We start from the raw sequence: 17,390 nt of genomic DNA on the forward strand, positions 1-17,390 counted from the left end.
AAAGCATTAACAGGAGTATAGGATACATATCATTTGGCACCTTATTGTGCATATTTTGAGGTTCTTCATTGTGTCAGTGCCCCTGTAGCTAAAGTGCAGGAGCATGAACCTGCCCTGAGTCAAGAAAGTTGGTAGTGAGGGAGAACACACAACATGGGGTCTGTGGGGTATCTCAGAGGAAAGATGTATCATGGGATTTGGGCAGGTGATTTGGGGACAATTCAAAAAAGTGAAAATTTGGTCTAGATTGAATAGTATCCAGAAGTGGGGGTAATTTTGTGATTGGGTATGCTACTACATCTTCTCTATAGAGAGGACTAGAAAGAGGCTAAAACTGTAACTGGCAAAAAAGAAAAAAAAAAAAAAGAAAGCAGCCACTCATTAATCAGGATAGGGGATGTTGGGTGATTTCTGTGGTTTAGACAATGTCTCTGACGTTTTGTCTGTGTTCAGACATGATTTTGAAGTGGTTTCAATTTTGTCTTTTTTTTTAAGTTTATTTTTATTTATTTTGAGAGAGAGAGAGAGGAAGCAGAAGAAGGACAGAGAGAGAGAGAGAGAGAGAGAGAGAGAGAGAGAATCCAAAGCAGGCTCTGCACTGTCAGTACACAGCTCAATGTGGGGCTCGAACTCATGAACAGTGAGGTCATGACCTGAGCTGAAATCAAGAGTTGGATGCTCAACCGACTGAACCACTCAGGCGCCCCTCAATTTTGTCTTAATCCAATGGTTACAGAATGGCCTTCTCTGATGTTGATATTCTGTGAAATTGTTTATGTTCAATGGGAAAACATTAAAGCCTAACTGTGAATGTCAATCAGGCCAGACTGCTCCCAGAAGTCAGGGGCTGCTTTTCTCTTTCTCGGTAGACATTACAAAACTACACATCAGAAAGGTGGTGCCAGTTTCTCCGTACTATACAACAGTACCCGTTTCTTCACATTCTCTCCCACCTGTGTTAACTGGAATTAACGTAAAAACTTTATATGAGTGTGTGTGTATATGTGTGTTATATACAATGTTACATTAGTTTCAGGTGTACAATATAGTGATTCAACACTTCCATACAACATCTGGTGCTCATCATGAACTTGCACTCCTTAATTTCCATCACCTGCTTAACTCATTCCACGTGCGCACCCCACCCCCGCCCTGCCGTGCCCCACCCCAACCCCACATCCCTTCTGGTAACCATCTTATATTTTAATTTGGTAAGTGGTTTCCATTGCGCTTTTAATGGATCTTTGATTATTACAGAGGTGGTAATAATTATCACAGAGGTAAGCATTTTTATATGCTTATTGCTCATTTATATTTCTTCTTTTGTGAATCACCTTTCATGTACTTGTATGTGTTTCTGTTGGGGAGTTTGTTTCTTAGTGATTTGTAAGTTTTATATATATATATATATGTATATATATATATTTTAACTTTTTTAATGTTTATTTTTGAGAGAGAGAGAGGAGAGAGAGACAGAATGAGCAGAGGGAGGGGCAGAGAGAGAGGGAGACACAGAATCTGAAGCAGGCTCACAAACCACGAGATCATGACCCGAGCCAAAGTTGGATGCTCAACCAACTGAGCCACCCAGGTACCCCATAATATATATATTTTAATATATTTAAATATATAAACACATAATACACTATACACACACACACACACTATATATATATATATATATATATATATATATATATATATATATATGATTAACCCATTGTCTGTTAGAGACATATTTTTTCCTAGATTGTCATTGCTTTTTTTATTTTTAAATTTTTTTTTAGTTTATTTTTTGAGAGAGAGAAAGAGAGGGCAGGGGAGGGGCAGAGAGAATCCCAAGCAGGCCCTGCAATGCCAGTGCAGAGCCCAATGTGGGGCTTGAACTCACGAACCATGAGATAGTGACCTAAGCTGAGATCAAGAGTCAGACACTCAACTGACTGAGCCACCCAGGCGCCCCATAAATTGTTATTGCTTTTTAATTCTGTTCACAGTGTTGCCAACATTTTAGTAGTCAAATATATCAGTCTTTTCCATTATGCTGTCTCTTATAGATTTTAGCCTTAGATTTTCCATATCCCTATCGGTTATTATTTGCTCATATTTTCATTGTGTGCTTTAAAGAATAAGTTCATATTTTTCATGCTTGACTCTTCCATTTGGAACTTATGTGAAGTGTAGAGCAAAATTTGTATTTTTTTAAATTTAAATTTAAGTTAACATACTGTGAAATACTGGTTTCAGGAGTAGAATTCAATGATTCATCACTTACATACAACACCCAGTGCTCATCACAAGTGTTCTTTTTAATATCCATCGCCCATCTGGCTCATCCCCACCCACCTCCCTCCATCAACCCTCAGTTTGTTCTCTATCATCAAAAGTCTCTTGTGGTTTGTTTCCGTCTCTTCTCTTCACCACCCTTCCCATGTGCTCATCTGTTTTGTTTCTTAAATTCCACATGAGTGAAATCATATGGTATTTGTCTTTCTCTGATTGACTTATTTTGCTTAGCATAACACATTCTAGCTCCATCCATGTCATTGCAAATGGCAAGATTTCATTCTTTTTGATGGCTAATATTCCATTATATGTATGTATATGTATATATATGTGCACACACACACACACACACACACCCCATCTTCTTTATCCATTCATCAATCGATGGACATTTGGGCTCTCTCCATAGTTTTGGCTATTGTTGATAATGCTGCTATAAACTTTGGGGTGCATCTACCCCTTTGAATATGTATTTTTGTATCCTTTGGGTAAATACCTAATAGTATAATTGCTGGGTCATAGGGTAGTTCTATTTTTAGTTTCTTGAGGAACCTCCATACTCTTCTCCAGAGTGGCTGCACCAGTTTGCATTCCCACCAACAGTACAAGAAGGTTCCTCTTTCTCTGCATCCTCGCCAACACCTGTTGTTTCTTGTTGTTAATGTTAACCATTGAGGTGGTTTCTCACTGTGGGTTTGATTTGTATTTCCCTGATTATGAGTGATGTTGAGCATCTTTTCATGTGTCTGTTAGCCATCTGGATGTCTTCTTTGGAAGTGTCTATCATGTCTTTTTCCCATTTCTTACCTGAGTTGTTTGGTCTTTGGATGTCAGAATCCCAGAGAACACAGGCAGCAACCTCTTTGACCTTGGCCATGGCAACTTCTGAAGGCAAGGGAAACAAAAGCAAACCTGAACTATTGGGACCTCATCAAGATAAAAAGCTTCTGCACAGTGAAGGAAACAAACAACAAAACTAAAAGGCAAAATTTTATCTTTTACCTTCCCAATACTTAGGCAAGTTTCCTAACCTTGACAAAGCTATTCCTCTGTAACTGGCTCTTGGCACTTCTTCTTCTTTTTTTTTTTTTACAGCCCACAGCATGCTGAATATTCATGGCCGAAGCCATTCTGCCAGGTCTATTTCAACTCCCATCTTGCTTAGCATGTCAGTTTGTCCCCCAAAGTCTCAAAGCCAGCTATACTTGCATTTTTATGCAAATTGATAGTCTTCATTTGCCTTTTTATGCTTGTGAGTTTTGCCATTTTTTTTCATGAGTCCTAAACACTCCTTCTTAAGGTTATTCTTGGGTATTTTGTTATCATTGTGAAGATAATCTATTTCTTGTTATGTTCTCTGGTTATTGCTTGTACTTGAGAAAATGTTTAATCTTGCTACCCCTGCCTGTTAAGTCTCTGTGTGCCCACTGCCCCCTGTACTTTCCTAACACCTGCCTCCTTCCCTTCAGTAAGTTTTTGGAAAGCACGGCCTTCTCAGTATTGTCAGCACATGGTAAGTGCTCAATAATATTTTATGTTTATTATGGGTAATAATTCTCTCCCCAGCCAAGGCAGATACACATCCTAAACATAGAACCATATGTTCCAGTTTATCTGGTTTGCGCCTGTGGCCCAGCATAATTATTGATAGCATCCTTTTTATTCTTAAAATTGTCTAACTTTGGATGACAAAATACATGGTCACCCTATAATTAAAAGAGGACTATTTTAATAAGGAAACAACCCATGGTAATCATAATGCACAGGCAGATCAGTGGGAATTACTAGGGGGCAAAAAGATACCTGTTTAATCGTATCAAGAAAGCAGCTATTAATTAGCCTTCATGTAGAATTAGGCCTGTTACAGACTCCCCTGCTGCCTAACTCAAATTCATCGTGAAATATAATAAATTGTCTATCTCAAAAAACTACGAAATATTTCAGATGTTATAAAGTATTATAACAGCATTGTAAGGAACACCCACGTTGTCTAGCACCACCCAGCCTAAGAAATAAAACATCACCAACATAGTTGAGGCTGTGTAATTATCCGTCCCAAACTGCATCTCCTTGTCCCCCATAACTTATCCTGAACACTGTGCAGTACTTTGTCATACTTCTGCATGGATTTTCATACTCTTTACATATACAGATGTAGTTTTTCACGCTCCTGGTATGTATGCCATGTAGTAGTTTTGTGACTTTTAAACAGGTCTCATACTTGTCAAGATTGTGCATGTTGATAAATTCAATGGATATTTTTACTGCTACACAGAATCCCACTGTATGAATTTATTACCTACTCATGCGTGTTGGACAATAAATGTTTACACGGGTGAATGCTTTGTTCATTGTTAAGTAGTCCTCTTGTTGGGAGTCAATTTTAAGTTCTAACAACTTGTGGTTCTCTTTGTTTAGTGAAGTTTCTCAACAGTTATACCTCATTTTCTGCTTTATTGAACTGGTTAGAACTGGTGTTAAGTGTTGATAGTGGTGATTGGCCACATTATGCTTCCAGCGTGATGTTGGCTGTTGGTCTAAGGCAACCTCATCAAGGTACTGTCTTTACTTTTAAGTTACCAGTAATCATTTTTAGCAAATGCCTTGCATCAATTGACAGGATTTTTTTATTTGACTGACATTGAGGTGATAAATATTACACCACACACATATCCCAAAGGCAAATCATACTTGGGGTCCCATTAGGTTTCTGTAGTATGCCACTGAATTAGATGTTTTTGTTTTTCAGGGTTATTCCATCTGTACTCCCAGCCTCCATACCCAACTCCCAAACCTTGTACCTCTCCAACTTAAATGTTAGAAGTTTATTCTTTGATTTTTTCCAAGAAATCAGTTTTTAACGAAATTTTTTAATGTTTATTTTTGAGACAGAGTGAGAGTGGGGGTGTGGCAGAGAGAGAGAGAGAGGGAGACACAGAATCCAAAGCAGCTCCAGGCTCCAAGCTATCGGCAGAGCCTGGCACAGGGCTTGAACTCAAGAACTGTGAGATCATGACCTGAGCTGAAGTCGGACACTTAAACTGACTGAGCCACCCAGGTGCTCCAAGAATCAGTTCTTAAGCTTATTTATTAATTCTACCATATTTCTGCTTATTCATTTCAAAGCCCTGCTGGACTCCCAGCCTCATCTTAGGCCACCACCATCCTTTGCTTAAGTTGTGTCAATTGGACTCCTACTGCCTTGACCTAGATTAATCTCGCCTTCTTAATCTTGACTCCCAGCCTTGGGATTCAAGTCGAGTGGCTGACAATGGAAAGCCTTCCCTGATCTTCCAGGCTAGGTCAGGTACTTCTCTGGGAACCTGGGGACCCCTTCCTACATCTGTCACAGAACTACTCAGTCTCCTCCTCCTTGGACTAGAATCTCAGTAGCAGGGACAGGGCCAATTCATCTGTCCTCTCAGGTGTCAGCCAGATGAGGCAAAGGTTAAGTGTCAATTTAAAAAAGGGAGAAAATATCTAGCAGCCATTTGCATCAGGGCCAAAGGGGATCAGCTTAAGGGGAAAATCTTTATGAAATAGGACCTCCAGAAAATGAGAAAAACCACACAAAGCAAGCATCACTCGGGGTTGTTTTTCTAACTAAACCTTTATTATTTTTTTCTTTGAAGGCTGGAACCAAAGTCCTTCGATCAGCTGTAACTGCTGGATGGAGTAAAAACCACAAGAGACTATTGGATGATCTGTGAACAGACTGGCAGATGACGAAACAAACCCAAAAAGGATGGGAAGACTGTTCTTCTGGAAAGCTAGTCAAATTACTTGCTTATTGAAATTTGTTAGAAATAAACTAAAATATTAAATGAAATCAAAATTTTAAACTGAGCTCTAGACTTGAGGCTGTTATAAAGGCTCACCAAACAGAACTGTCGGTTGGGTTGAGTTCTCAGAATGTTTCTTAAAACCTGGTTTGTTCCCCTCAAGCAAGGTGATGCTTTGTCCTTGGCTGCAATCTGTAACACCATCACCGCCCTCAAGTGCAGGTCCCATTCTAAAAAACATGCTTCCCTCAATTCCTGGTGGCTGCTGATCTCTCCTGATAACTGGGAAACCGCCTTTGAAGAAGGAAGATGCACCAGTAGTGGTGGCAGAGATGGTTTTCTGGAGTCCATTTGCATCTTTTCTCCAGATGTCTAGCATGTGCTCAAGAGTTGTTTCTTTTAAGTTTGAAAAAAACTCCATTGTGAAAAGTGAGTTATGAAGAGTGCTCTTTATTTGAAACCTCCACAACACAGACGCCAATCTTGTCTCGCATTGAATCATTAGCTGTGCACATCAACACATTCCAAGCACAAATTAAGAAATGCAAACAGAACAAAAAAATATATATATATATAATTTTTTCCCCTATCCAAAGGTTTCAAGTCTCAATGCAGCAAATCCTTCTGAACACAGAATCTGAGGAGCACACTGTTCAAACAGTTGGGACAAACAGGTCCCTGCAAAGGCTAATGCCTTTTTAACACATGGGCTGGGGATCATGGACGGCATGGAACAGGGAGGAGGAGGTGAGGAAAAGGGAGAGGGAGAGAAAATGAGCAGGAGAGGGGCAATGGGTATGCGCTGGGGAAGCTGGGACACACACATGGTGAGTTGATGGATTTCATTTATTGGTTTTTGACATTTTCTTTCGGGTTCTTTTTTGTTTTCATTTCCCCCCATTCCCAGGTCCAACAATGATAGAAAAACCCCACAGTGGTGGGCAGAGCCTTATTAGGCCAGCCCAAAGCCTTCAGAGCACTCCTGGATGGCCAATAGTAGCATGTGGCGGAGCTTCTCAAAGCTCTCATAGGCAGGCAGGTCCAGCTGATTAAAACTAGGGAAAGAAGAAAAATCAGTTTGTGACAAAAGATTATAACCAAATCCCTGTGTTCCCATGGTGCCCACTGACATGTCCTCCCTAAGGGAACCTACTCCTCACTTCTTGAAGACTTGCAGTCTTATCCTAGCCTTCTCTGCCCTTTTCTAATCTGGCCCCAATACTGGCCATGACGCACCTAAAATGTAAATCTGACCCTGTCACTCCTTAAACACCACAGCCTTGCCTATGGGCTAATGTGCAAGCTCCAAGGATGCCTTTGGGGTCACTGGTGATCCAACCTCTGCTGAGTTATTCAGCCTTCTGTTGCCTGCAACCTCTTGCTCCAACTGAGCCCTGGAGTACACTGTGCTCTCATGTGGCAGTGTTGATCTGCAATGTCTCCCCAACCTACTGTGAATCTGGGCCAGCTTCTCATCTCAAACATCACCTTTTCCACAAAACTACCAAACTGTGAGCTACCCCAAGGTCTAGCATTGCTGGGGCCAGATTTGGGTTCCTGCCCTTGGGTAGGGGCCTAGAAGCAGCAAATATGTAAGCTCAATCATGAATGCTTAAAACAGGGAACAAATCCTTCCTCTTACCATGTGTGAGCTGAAGGCAGGCGATCTGTGGACCTGTCATCTCGATGGATCTGAAACTTCTGAATGCCATTCATACCTTCAAGGGCAGCAAAGCCTTGCAAGGGCACTTTGGAAGTACCCGTGACAAACTGGAGGAACTTGGCACGGTCAGCTTGGTCGAAAGAACGCAATGCTCTCCAGAACCACTGGATCTGTGGGAAAGGACACAAGAAGCCAGTGTTAGGTAGAGAGCTCTTGGAAAGAGGGGGGATAGGATTTGAAATCTTAGGCAAGTCCCTTCCGTGAAATGGGCTTCAGTTCCTCCATTCATAAGATGAGCAAAAACATCACCTGAAAACATGTTCTAGAAGGATGAAGAGTTAGGTGTAAGTAAGCTGTCACCTATACCCCCTTCATGCCCCCAAAGAGTACTGGTTTATGTGGTGTCATACAAACTAGCACTGCTTAGGGATAGGAGAAAGATGCCAGTAGCAGCTCACCTGAATAGAGTTGGACTGGTACTTGTGGTATTCAGTGTTGGATTTCAAATCATCAATGTCAATTGTGGGCAGTCCTGATATGAGTAGCTCTAACTCCTGCTCAGTGAAGATAGAAATGAGGCGCTTTGGAATGATCTCATAGAAGCCTTCTAAGAAAGCTGCCAGCTGTTTACGGATGGCTCCTGGGGAGAGAACCAACAAGCCATGCGGCATCTAAACTCACACAACTGTTAGAGGTCAGAGGTCCTCAATCTAGCTCCAGCTGCAACTAGGATTGTGAATGGTATACCTGCCTCACCTAACACTGTTTCTGGGCCCCTGTATAGGGTGAATTAAGGGAAATATTTTTTGGTCAGGTGTTTGGACTCTGGCTGGGATTTGTGGCTGGCACAGGGGAAGAGAAAAAACAATATCTGTGAAATGAGTGAGGCCTGACCTCTTCCCATATGAGCAACAAGGAGTATAAGGGACATTTCCCCTACCTGTCATTCTCATCTGGCACACCAGGTGTACATACTCCTTCTTATTCTCTTCTGTTACCAAGATGTTGGCCCCATTAGGTTTGAGGTCACGAACTTCACAGACTCCAAACTCTTGGACCTGGAACACCCAAAACACCAATCATTCATACCAGGCTTGGTCCAGGATGGGATTTATATAGCTACCTGGGAATATGTAAAATCTTTGCCATGTCCTGGGCAGAGAGATGAAGCAAGGTCATAAAAAAGTATCTTTTCTCAGGAGCTCATAACTTTGTAATAGAGAAAAGCCAAGGGTTTGGCCTCAAAACACATAGAGGCTGAAAATAAGGAAATTGTCAATGGTAAAAGGGAAAAGGCATGATTAACATGTGTAATATGATACGGTACAATCTGTATGAAAAACAATTTGGAGGAAGACTAACTTTGATATTTATTTATACAATTTTTCTACAATGAACTACTTCTGGAAATGAAGCATATGGAATTGGAGGCTTTAAATACATATATACATATATATATATATATATATATATATATATATATGTATATAAATAAAGAGGAAACTAGGAACTTGAATTGTTTTACAAATCCTGGTTTTTCTGTTTGTGATGTCTCATATAAATACCCACTGCTCACTGCACTGCTCACTGCTGGATGGGGAATGGAGCATGGGACTTAAAAGTTGAGATGCTTCCTTAGAAGCATAAGAGATTATCCAATCCCAGTTCAAGGGTGGCCCCATAATGGGTTTCCTGGACTAGCTAGAATGTGCTGTGGTGACAATTTCTTGACCTACCTCAGTGCTGAAGGTGAGGTCATAACCTAGTGTGGAGACATCATTTTCCAGCAGATAAACCAGGCCCTGGTAGAAGTGGTAATCTTCACTCTCCATATCCGTATATCTAGAAAAACATGATCAGGGTCACCATGGGTTAGGGTGCAGGAGAGAAGCATGGGGGTGGGACACAAGAAAAGAACCTGTCAAAAGAGAATGTGGATCCTTTGCCACATCCTCACCTGACAGACTTGCCCAAGATGTGTTTGTAGAAGGACCGAGTAAAATAGCACTCCAGGAGGCGGTTGTCATATACAGCTTTGGCCACAATGCGTCCAACAAACTTGAAGTAGCTGAGGTGGTTGGGGTTGCAGTGGGAAGATGGGTTGATGGTGTAGGTGACCCGGTCACCGGGTGAGGTACGGAACAAGGCATACATAGGATTAAACATCTCCCGAGAGATGATCATATACCACTCCCGTAGGAGCCCTCCAGCATCCTGCCCTTCTTCTCCTTCAAACACTATATACCTGCGTAAGAGACCAGAAACAGATGTGCAGAAAGCCCAGGACAAATCCATTCATTTATGTAGTATGACCCGAGTGAGTGAGTGAAGCAATGGCTGGGGAGTACAGGATCAGAGAACAGAAGTGAATACAGAGTGCCAGGAAAGCCCAAGGGTAGGGATCTGGGACAAAAAAAAATGCATCGACAGAAAAGAAGTCCTGAATTATCAGTAAAGGTTCATCAACAGGAAAGGTACAGAGGCTTAAATGAGGGCCTCCTCACTTAGGGAAAGCAGGGAGAGGAGGAATCCAGCGGTGTCAGAGAGGGCTGATGAGGCTGATTATCTGTTAAGGATTTGGCGGTGGAGGAGCAGGGCCCAGTCTGTCTCAGAAGTGTCTCTGACTTCCTATATGATTACATGGATGGGGAACCCATGCCAAGAGGGAGAGGAGGAATCAAGTTCCTGAGCTCAGGAGCGTCAAACTACTCCCAACAGGTCTTTCATCTCGCTGGCATTAAACTGCTGATCTCTTCTAGGTGGCTTCAGAATCACCAGTGAACAATTACCAATTTGGTGAGGAGCCACTCATGCAAGTGTGGTCTCCCTGAAGCCAGGATACCATCTGCTCAGCAGTCTTCCCATTCCTAATGTAACAACAGAGAAAGCTCTCTGCGAAGCCATCAGGTTTATCCTTATAAATGACAAAGACTCTTCGCTCTGGGATTTGTTGCGTAGCTCATCCCAAAGGCCAGCCTAGCCAGCATTAGACCGGTCTTCTGAGACCAGACCGAGAAGACAGAAGACAGCTCAGTGAGACTATCTATACCAGGTTCCTATTTGGAATTTCTGCTGGGGAGGGCAGCACCTCCCTCAGTTCCTGGGCACATCTGGTGCTTAAGTAAGTCTTCACTACCATGTAGGAAGTTGCTCCACCCTCCCATCCTCTTTTCTCTCTTATGGGGTCTTACAATCGATTCTTCATTTCTTCAGGGGATTTCCGGTGCAGTTCACGATAGGAATCTTCAAACACATGATCACGGCGGACGTGCACAGCCATGTCTTCTTTCCGAAGCCCCTCATCCAAACGTTCTAGCTCTTGGCGGAAATATCTTGGGAGGTAGAAAAGGAAAATAGGATTGGGGGTGGCAGAGCAAACTTCTGTTTGCTTGATCTTTTTTTTTTTAATGTTTATTTATTTTCAAGAGTGAGAGAAAGAGAAAGAGAGCATGAGCAGGGGAGGGGCAGAGAGAGAGGGAGACATAGAACCCAAAGCAGGCTCCAGGCTCTGAGCTGTCAGCACAGACCCCACGCGGGGCTCGAACTCACAAACCACGAGATCCTGACCTGAGCCAAAGTCAGATGCTCAACTGACTGAGCCACCCAGGCGCCCCCTGTTTGCTTGATCTTGATTAGGATGAAGACCCACAGTGATGGTCCTCCCATCCTCCCAACACTTTGATCCTTGCTCCCCACATGTTCCTCTGGGGAAGTGCCCAGTAGTTTGGAGAGGCAGGTTATTCATTACCAACTCTAAATTTTTCCCATCTCCACCGAATAAAGGCCCACAGAGTCTGTGGCAGAGAATTTCTGCTGAGCCATGCTGTAAGTATACTATGGCTACCTGCACCTCCTGTATTACCCCAAAGGATGAAATGGAACTTTAGGAGTCATGTGATTAAATAAAGGTTTTGCACTTCTCTGAGGAAGGATGGAGAAGACCAGGGAGTATTTAGGTATAATGACTGTCAGAGACACAGATGAATCTCTTCCTTCCCACCCAGCACCATTTCCAAGGGCTGCCACCAATGGAAACTTCTTTCTCTAGAAACACTCCTTCGGGAGGAATTTTGGCTCCTTTCTCGGAGAGAAGATAGCATTTGAAAAGTTCCCATCCCCACAGCCTCCAGGGCACATACTTGCGCTTGACATCAAAGTCGAGGACACGAATGTAGTCTACCAGGACAGCAAAAGGTCCATCAGCGAGGTGGGTGGTGGACTGCCGTAGGATCTGGTTTAACACAGTGCGGTGAGTCTCTGTGGGGAGAAAGGGACAGCAGGAATCAGCACGTCCTGGTTCCCAGAAGACTACAGGATAGCCAACCAACCAGCAACTTTCTTATTTCAGAGAAAAAAGTGTGGCACAAAAGGGCTTTCAGATCCGGTCCCTACCCTCACTAGCTTCATTCTCTTTCTCCCCCTACCCACCCAGCCACCCCCCCCCCCACTCTCTCTCTCTCAGTCCCATCCCTCTCCCCCATGAAACAGCTAAGAATAAAATGTATGAAATGACCCTGTAAAAAAAATGAATCCTTCTACGCTGGAGGCCTAAGAGTTCCCTGTACCTGCAAAGCGAAGGAACTTCTGCGTGTCAGGGGGCAGGCTTGAGGAGATGTGCATAGACGAGGGCTCCCTGGAGAAGAATGGGTCAAGGGAGGAAGGAGTGGCTGGGGTTAAGGGGGCAGGGGAGAGTGGAGGAGGCTCGTCCTTGATGTGTGCCAGCTGGCTCTCACGGGTGTCTCGGACAGGAGGCTTGCTCTCTCGCTCTGTGGCATGGACCAGGAAGAAGGCCTCGACGGCTGGCTGTAGCACTGGGGGTAGGAATGATAGGGAAGTTTTGAAACTTCAACATACAAACCTCTTTTCCTTCATGATCAAATTACAGAAGTACAGTATGGAAGAAATACTGAAAACCTGCAGGAGAAATACAATGGTAACAAAGAAAAATGAAGCCACGGAGGAAGTCTGAGCCTCCTTGAAACTAAAGAAAAATGGAGGGGCGCCTGGGTGGCTCAGTTGGTTACGTGTCCGACTTCGGCTCAGGTCATGATCTCGCGGTCCGTGAGTTCGAGCCCCGCATCGGGCTCTGTGCTGACAGCTCAGAGCCTGGAGCCTGTTACAGATTCTGTGTCTCCCTCTCTCTCTGACCCTCCCCTGTTTGTGCTGTCTCTCTCTCTGTCTCAAAAATAAATAAACGTTAAAAGAAATTAAAAAAATAAAATAAAAATAAAAATGGAATAGGCTGCCAGTTATAAAGATTCCCCTGGTCTAAAAAGTGAAAGGTACCAGCTACTAAAAGAGAAGGCAAATCTTTTTTTTCTGATACTAAAGTGACAGAATTTGAATTCTCCTTTGAATTCTCATTTCAGAGACAGTGAGGGGGTGATCTGGAAGGAAGAAAGTTAAGCTGGCAGAAAGGGCCCAGAGCAGATCAGTGGGTTGGGACCTTGGCCCAAAGGCCACAACTCACCTAGCACCGCATGCTGGTCATGGGATTCCTCCAGTTCCTTTAGACACTCTCCCAGCATGTCCCATAGCTCGTCCAAGCTCAGCTGCTCACTGAGCAGGGGTAACTCAGGTGGCCTCTCCTCCTTCTCCTTTTCCCCTTGTGAGGTTCCATCTGAGCCTATAGGCCACACAGAAGAGAGGCAGAAAGCCTTTGAGGTATTTCCTCCATTTAGCTTTTTCCCAGACCAGCTGTGCAGGCCATTAGATCAAGTAGACTGGCTCACCGGCTACTAAGTAATACTGAGTGACATCTGGAAGTAAGCTCTAATCCTACACTGGATGAAATTTAAATTTAAATAAAATTAATACAATAAAAAATTTGGTTTCTCACTTGCAAGAGCCACATTCAAGGAAACTGAAGCCAAGAGAGATTTGCTTCAGGTACCAGTCACTAAATGGGGGAGCCACAACTGAAACACGTGCTGTCTCCACATCTAACATCACATCACAGTTTCTTAACTCCAGGAATTGTAGTGTATGCTACGAATCTCTAATAAGGGCGTGAGATGGTGATATCGATCTTCATTGGTAAAAGCTTATTAACGTTTACAAAAACCAGCGTTCAGTGGAACTGGAAAACAGAGCTTATATATGTAGAGAGCAGGGGACCCAGCAGACACTTCATGAAGACTGGCTCTTTTGGTGCACTGGAAACAGGAAGTAGTACTGACCGATGGACGGAGTATCCTGAGCACCGGGAGATGGCTGGTCCACATCCATGGGTGACTCCTCCCTCCGGACAGAGGCCTCTGACTGGCTTGACTCCGACTGGATAAAAGGGAGACAAAGTCACATAAAGGGTGCAATGCAACTCTGCTTTCCTCAGGGAGAGGCTAGAGGCTGTTTCTACCCATTCTCACACGTACTAAGTTTGGAAAGAGGATATTTGGTCAGAAAACCCTGTGGCTTTCCAGAACAAAAGAATGGCCTTCCCACCTCCTTTGCTGTCCTCCACCCTGAGCTAGCAAGCTTTTCCGAAAAGCTCCTTAGATTCCTGCATTGCCTCCACTCTACTCTTGACCTATATCTAGTCAGACACCAGCCTTCTGGATACAGACTTGGAAGACTTCTTATGGGGACAGATTACATATATGCGCATCTACATATAAAACTCAAGTGAACAGACTGTAGGTTTGGCTCTCTGTTTCTGTTTGCTCAGAAAAGGGGAAATAATAAGGGAAAGCCTTTGATGGGTGGCATTATTCACAAAGCCAACATCTACCCTATCGGGTGTGGGAAAGACGGGGCAGAAAAAAGTACTTCATAATAATAGCTGTTTTCCCTTTCTCCCTTGTTGGGAGTCACAGCCTGCAAATTCTAGGACGTTCCCAGCATGCTCAATGAAATCATACTGTAGAATAGTAATTATACGTAAAGAAAAACCAAGCCTCAGGATACCTTTATTTCCTGGATCTTGGGAAGGTGACTTGCATGTTTCAAGAACAGGAAAACAATGAGAGTGCCACAGCATACATACATGATGCCAGGCTTTTCCTGCAGCCACTCTGTGCTGGGATCCCAACAATGAGTTGGCTATCTAGAAACCTGAGGGTTTCTTCCTAAAAGTGACTGAGTGCCTAGGTGCCAAGGTACCAAGAGAGTATGGAAAACAGAAGCAGAGGCCAGGGTAGATGGACCAGCCATAGCCTAGAAGAGGCTGTGGGACGTAGACCAAGCTTGGGAGAATTTCAAGGGCTGGATTCCTGATGTATTTGCGTTATTCCAGGAGACTGAAAAATCTTTATTCCACAGCCCCTCAGAACCCAGACACTTAGCATTATGCAGTATGCAAAAGCGCCACTATTGACTGGATAGCTGGGAGTGGGGTATGATGGCCAAGCTTTAAATCATATCAATCCAAACCAAACCAACAAAACAATGAACAAACAGTAGAGAAAACACCAACAGAAAGTAACCCTGTTGTCCAGAAGCATTCATACAGCAAACTTAATGCAAAAGCATACAAGGTAAGGGCAGTGAAACCCCACTGACGATGTGGTGGGGAGGGGAGAGAGACAAATGAATGAGGGGCCACAGGCATCATGCTAACCGTTGCTGCTTGTTGCTGTCTCCGCGCCCTTTGACCCTCACGTACCATTTGTATAATGGCATCAGCCTCAGCCTCCAGCTGCCGAACAGCTGCCTGGATGCTGCTAGCTGAGCCTAAACCGGAGGAACCTGGGAGAAAGAAAAAGAAAGGCAAGATATAAAATGTAGAAAGAGAAAATGCCCAATATTCTCTCTCCCATCACCTGGGCTGCCACAGGGCATCCTGCTGAAGTCTCTGAGCTTTATTTAGCTCAGGCAGCTACACAGTGCTCATCACCAGGCACTAAGAGCTACCATTACAAGTAAGGGCAGGGGACATGGTGGTACACAGATGGATAGTAGCAGGTAGAGAAGGTTCTGTGGGACAGGAAGAAAGGTAGGATTTGGCAGGCCATGGCTGAGGCAACATGGCTGCAAAGTTTTAGTCAGGAGTGAGCCAAGAAGCAAAACGGAGACACGGTGACTTAAACCTTATTCAGCGAAAGATCTGCCCCCAATTTCTTTGCCAGATTTCCACTCCCTTTTAATTCTCACTTGCCCTAATAAATTTCCTATGCAGACAGCTTGAGTGAGATACAGAATGCAGCCATCAACATTCTAGCAAAGTATCATCATTTCCTTTTTTGGAAAGTTCAAGCAGGATGGAGACATGACATTAGGTCCTGCCCTCCAGGGACTCTGAGTTCACCACCACCAACCCTGACCCTCAACTGGACACTCCAGTTCCATACCTAGCCTGCCTGTCTGCTTGGCTTTCTTGTTAGCTCGGCGTGTGTCGTCCCGGAGCTGGATGATGACCTGCAGTACCCTCAAGAAGAACTTCTGGGTAGATGTCTTGGATGTCAACATGGACATAGAAGGCAGCTGGAGCTCCCGGCCACCCAGAGGTCGCTTCTGAGATGCCACAATTACCACATTCTCAGCCATGTCAAACCTGGACAGTGTAGAGGTGGCTTGCGTATATTGACAGCATCAAAGCACAAACATCCAGAGTGAGCAGGGCTTTTTGGTGTTGACTAGAGGGTTAAAGAATCTCCAAAGGAAATCCCACAGTGGGAAAAAAATAGGGTCAGGTATGTATAGGACAGATAAAGAAATCTGCCCAGAGAGGGGGGAGAAAAAAAACCAAACAAACCAGGAAACCAGCAAGAGCCACCTTTTAGAATATCCCAGATTTTGGCCCCATAGCCAAATGAGTGGCTACCACCCACCTGCTCTGCATTTTGCCTTTCAGCTTGGTGGTCTGTGGCTGCTCCTCAGGTAGGCCATCAGGAGAGAGGGTCTCACACTGGGCTCGCCGTTGCTGTTCTAGGTTATATTCCCGTAACTCAGCCAGAAGGGTACCTGGGTCAAGTAGAGGAGCCAGCAAGTGTTCAGACTTCCCTAGTGAAGCAGCTGAAAGCCAAACCTTTGCAAGAAACCTACCAGGCTATTGTCTTTGCTCAGCTGCAGAGAATCTGGAGTGAGCAGAATTTTGCTGTTCACCTATGTGTGTTCATGGATCAACCATCCAGAGACTACCGATTTACCCTGCCTCAAGAATCTGTACAATCTACATGAAATGCAGATCAGTACAGAGAACAAAAAGTATCGGTTTGGGAGCCTGTATACATTTTGAACTTGAGGTTTTTGTGGTGATCTCAGGCAAACTGCTTAGCTCCTTCTCCCAGTTTACTTATCCATCTTAATAATGAGACTAATCTCACAAGGCTATTTTGAGGATAAGGAAAGAATTGCAGGAGAGTGCCTAGGACACTGCCTGGCCCATGGGTGTTGAATGGTAGCAGTCAAGAAAGGTCAGACTGTGGCCAAATTCCTCCCGAAAGAACCATATAGTTCTCATGTAGCAAAGAACATAACGTCCTGGGTCATAACAGTTTAATTAACACCCATATCACCTAAGCCCCAGGCACATTTGTGAGGAGAGAACTAACCAGGTAACCAAAATCTAGGGAGAGCCATGATTGGGATGGGAGTGGGAGAGAGCAAACAGGCTCTCTATGCTGAAAGAAAACCTGGCTCTACTCGTCAATTCAATTGCTTCATCAACCTGGGTTTAGTTTTCTCTTGGTAACAACAGGAAGGAAGATTGAAACGAGACA

At 43.9% G+C, this 17,390-nt stretch overlaps 1 protein-coding gene across 15 annotated transcripts in view; it reads right to left on the minus strand.

Moving 5' to 3' along the window:
- Positions 1 to 6,498: 6,498 nt before the first annotated feature.
- Positions 6,499 to 17,390, minus strand: part of HUWE1 (HECT, UBA and WWE domain containing E3 ubiquitin protein ligase 1) — a 169,169-nt gene continuing 158,277 nt past the window's right edge. For 14 of the 15 annotated variants that reach the window (XM_045051044.1, XM_045051042.1, XM_045051052.1 and 11 more), the window contains 14 exons: positions 16,500 to 16,632; positions 16,020 to 16,222; positions 15,290 to 15,417; positions 13,911 to 14,007; positions 13,202 to 13,357; positions 12,297 to 12,542; positions 11,871 to 11,988; positions 10,923 to 11,063; positions 9,689 to 9,976; positions 9,468 to 9,573; positions 8,672 to 8,789; positions 8,190 to 8,371; positions 7,711 to 7,901; positions 6,499 to 7,123 (listed from right to left, as the gene is read on the minus strand). In XM_045051044.1, the coding sequence (XP_044906979.1) occupies positions 7,021 to 7,123; positions 7,711 to 7,901; positions 8,190 to 8,371; positions 8,672 to 8,789; positions 9,468 to 9,573; positions 9,689 to 9,976; positions 10,923 to 11,063; positions 11,871 to 11,988; positions 12,297 to 12,542; positions 13,202 to 13,357; positions 13,911 to 14,007; positions 15,290 to 15,417; positions 16,020 to 16,222; positions 16,500 to 16,632 (2,210 nt within the window). In that variant the 3' untranslated portion in view covers positions 6,499 to 7,020. The remainder of the gene's footprint in view (positions 7,124 to 7,710; positions 7,902 to 8,189; positions 8,372 to 8,671; positions 8,790 to 9,467; positions 9,574 to 9,688; positions 9,977 to 10,922; positions 11,064 to 11,870; positions 11,989 to 12,296; positions 12,543 to 13,201; positions 13,358 to 13,910; positions 14,008 to 15,289; positions 15,418 to 16,019; positions 16,223 to 16,499; positions 16,633 to 17,390) is intronic. The other variant, XM_045051050.1, reaches the window with a different exon arrangement.

The sequence above is a fragment of the Felis catus genome, chromosome X (assembly GCF_018350175.1).
Source record: "Felis catus isolate Fca126 chromosome X, F.catus_Fca126_mat1.0, whole genome shotgun sequence".
Classification (NCBI taxonomy): domain Eukaryota; kingdom Metazoa; phylum Chordata; class Mammalia; order Carnivora; family Felidae; genus Felis; species Felis catus.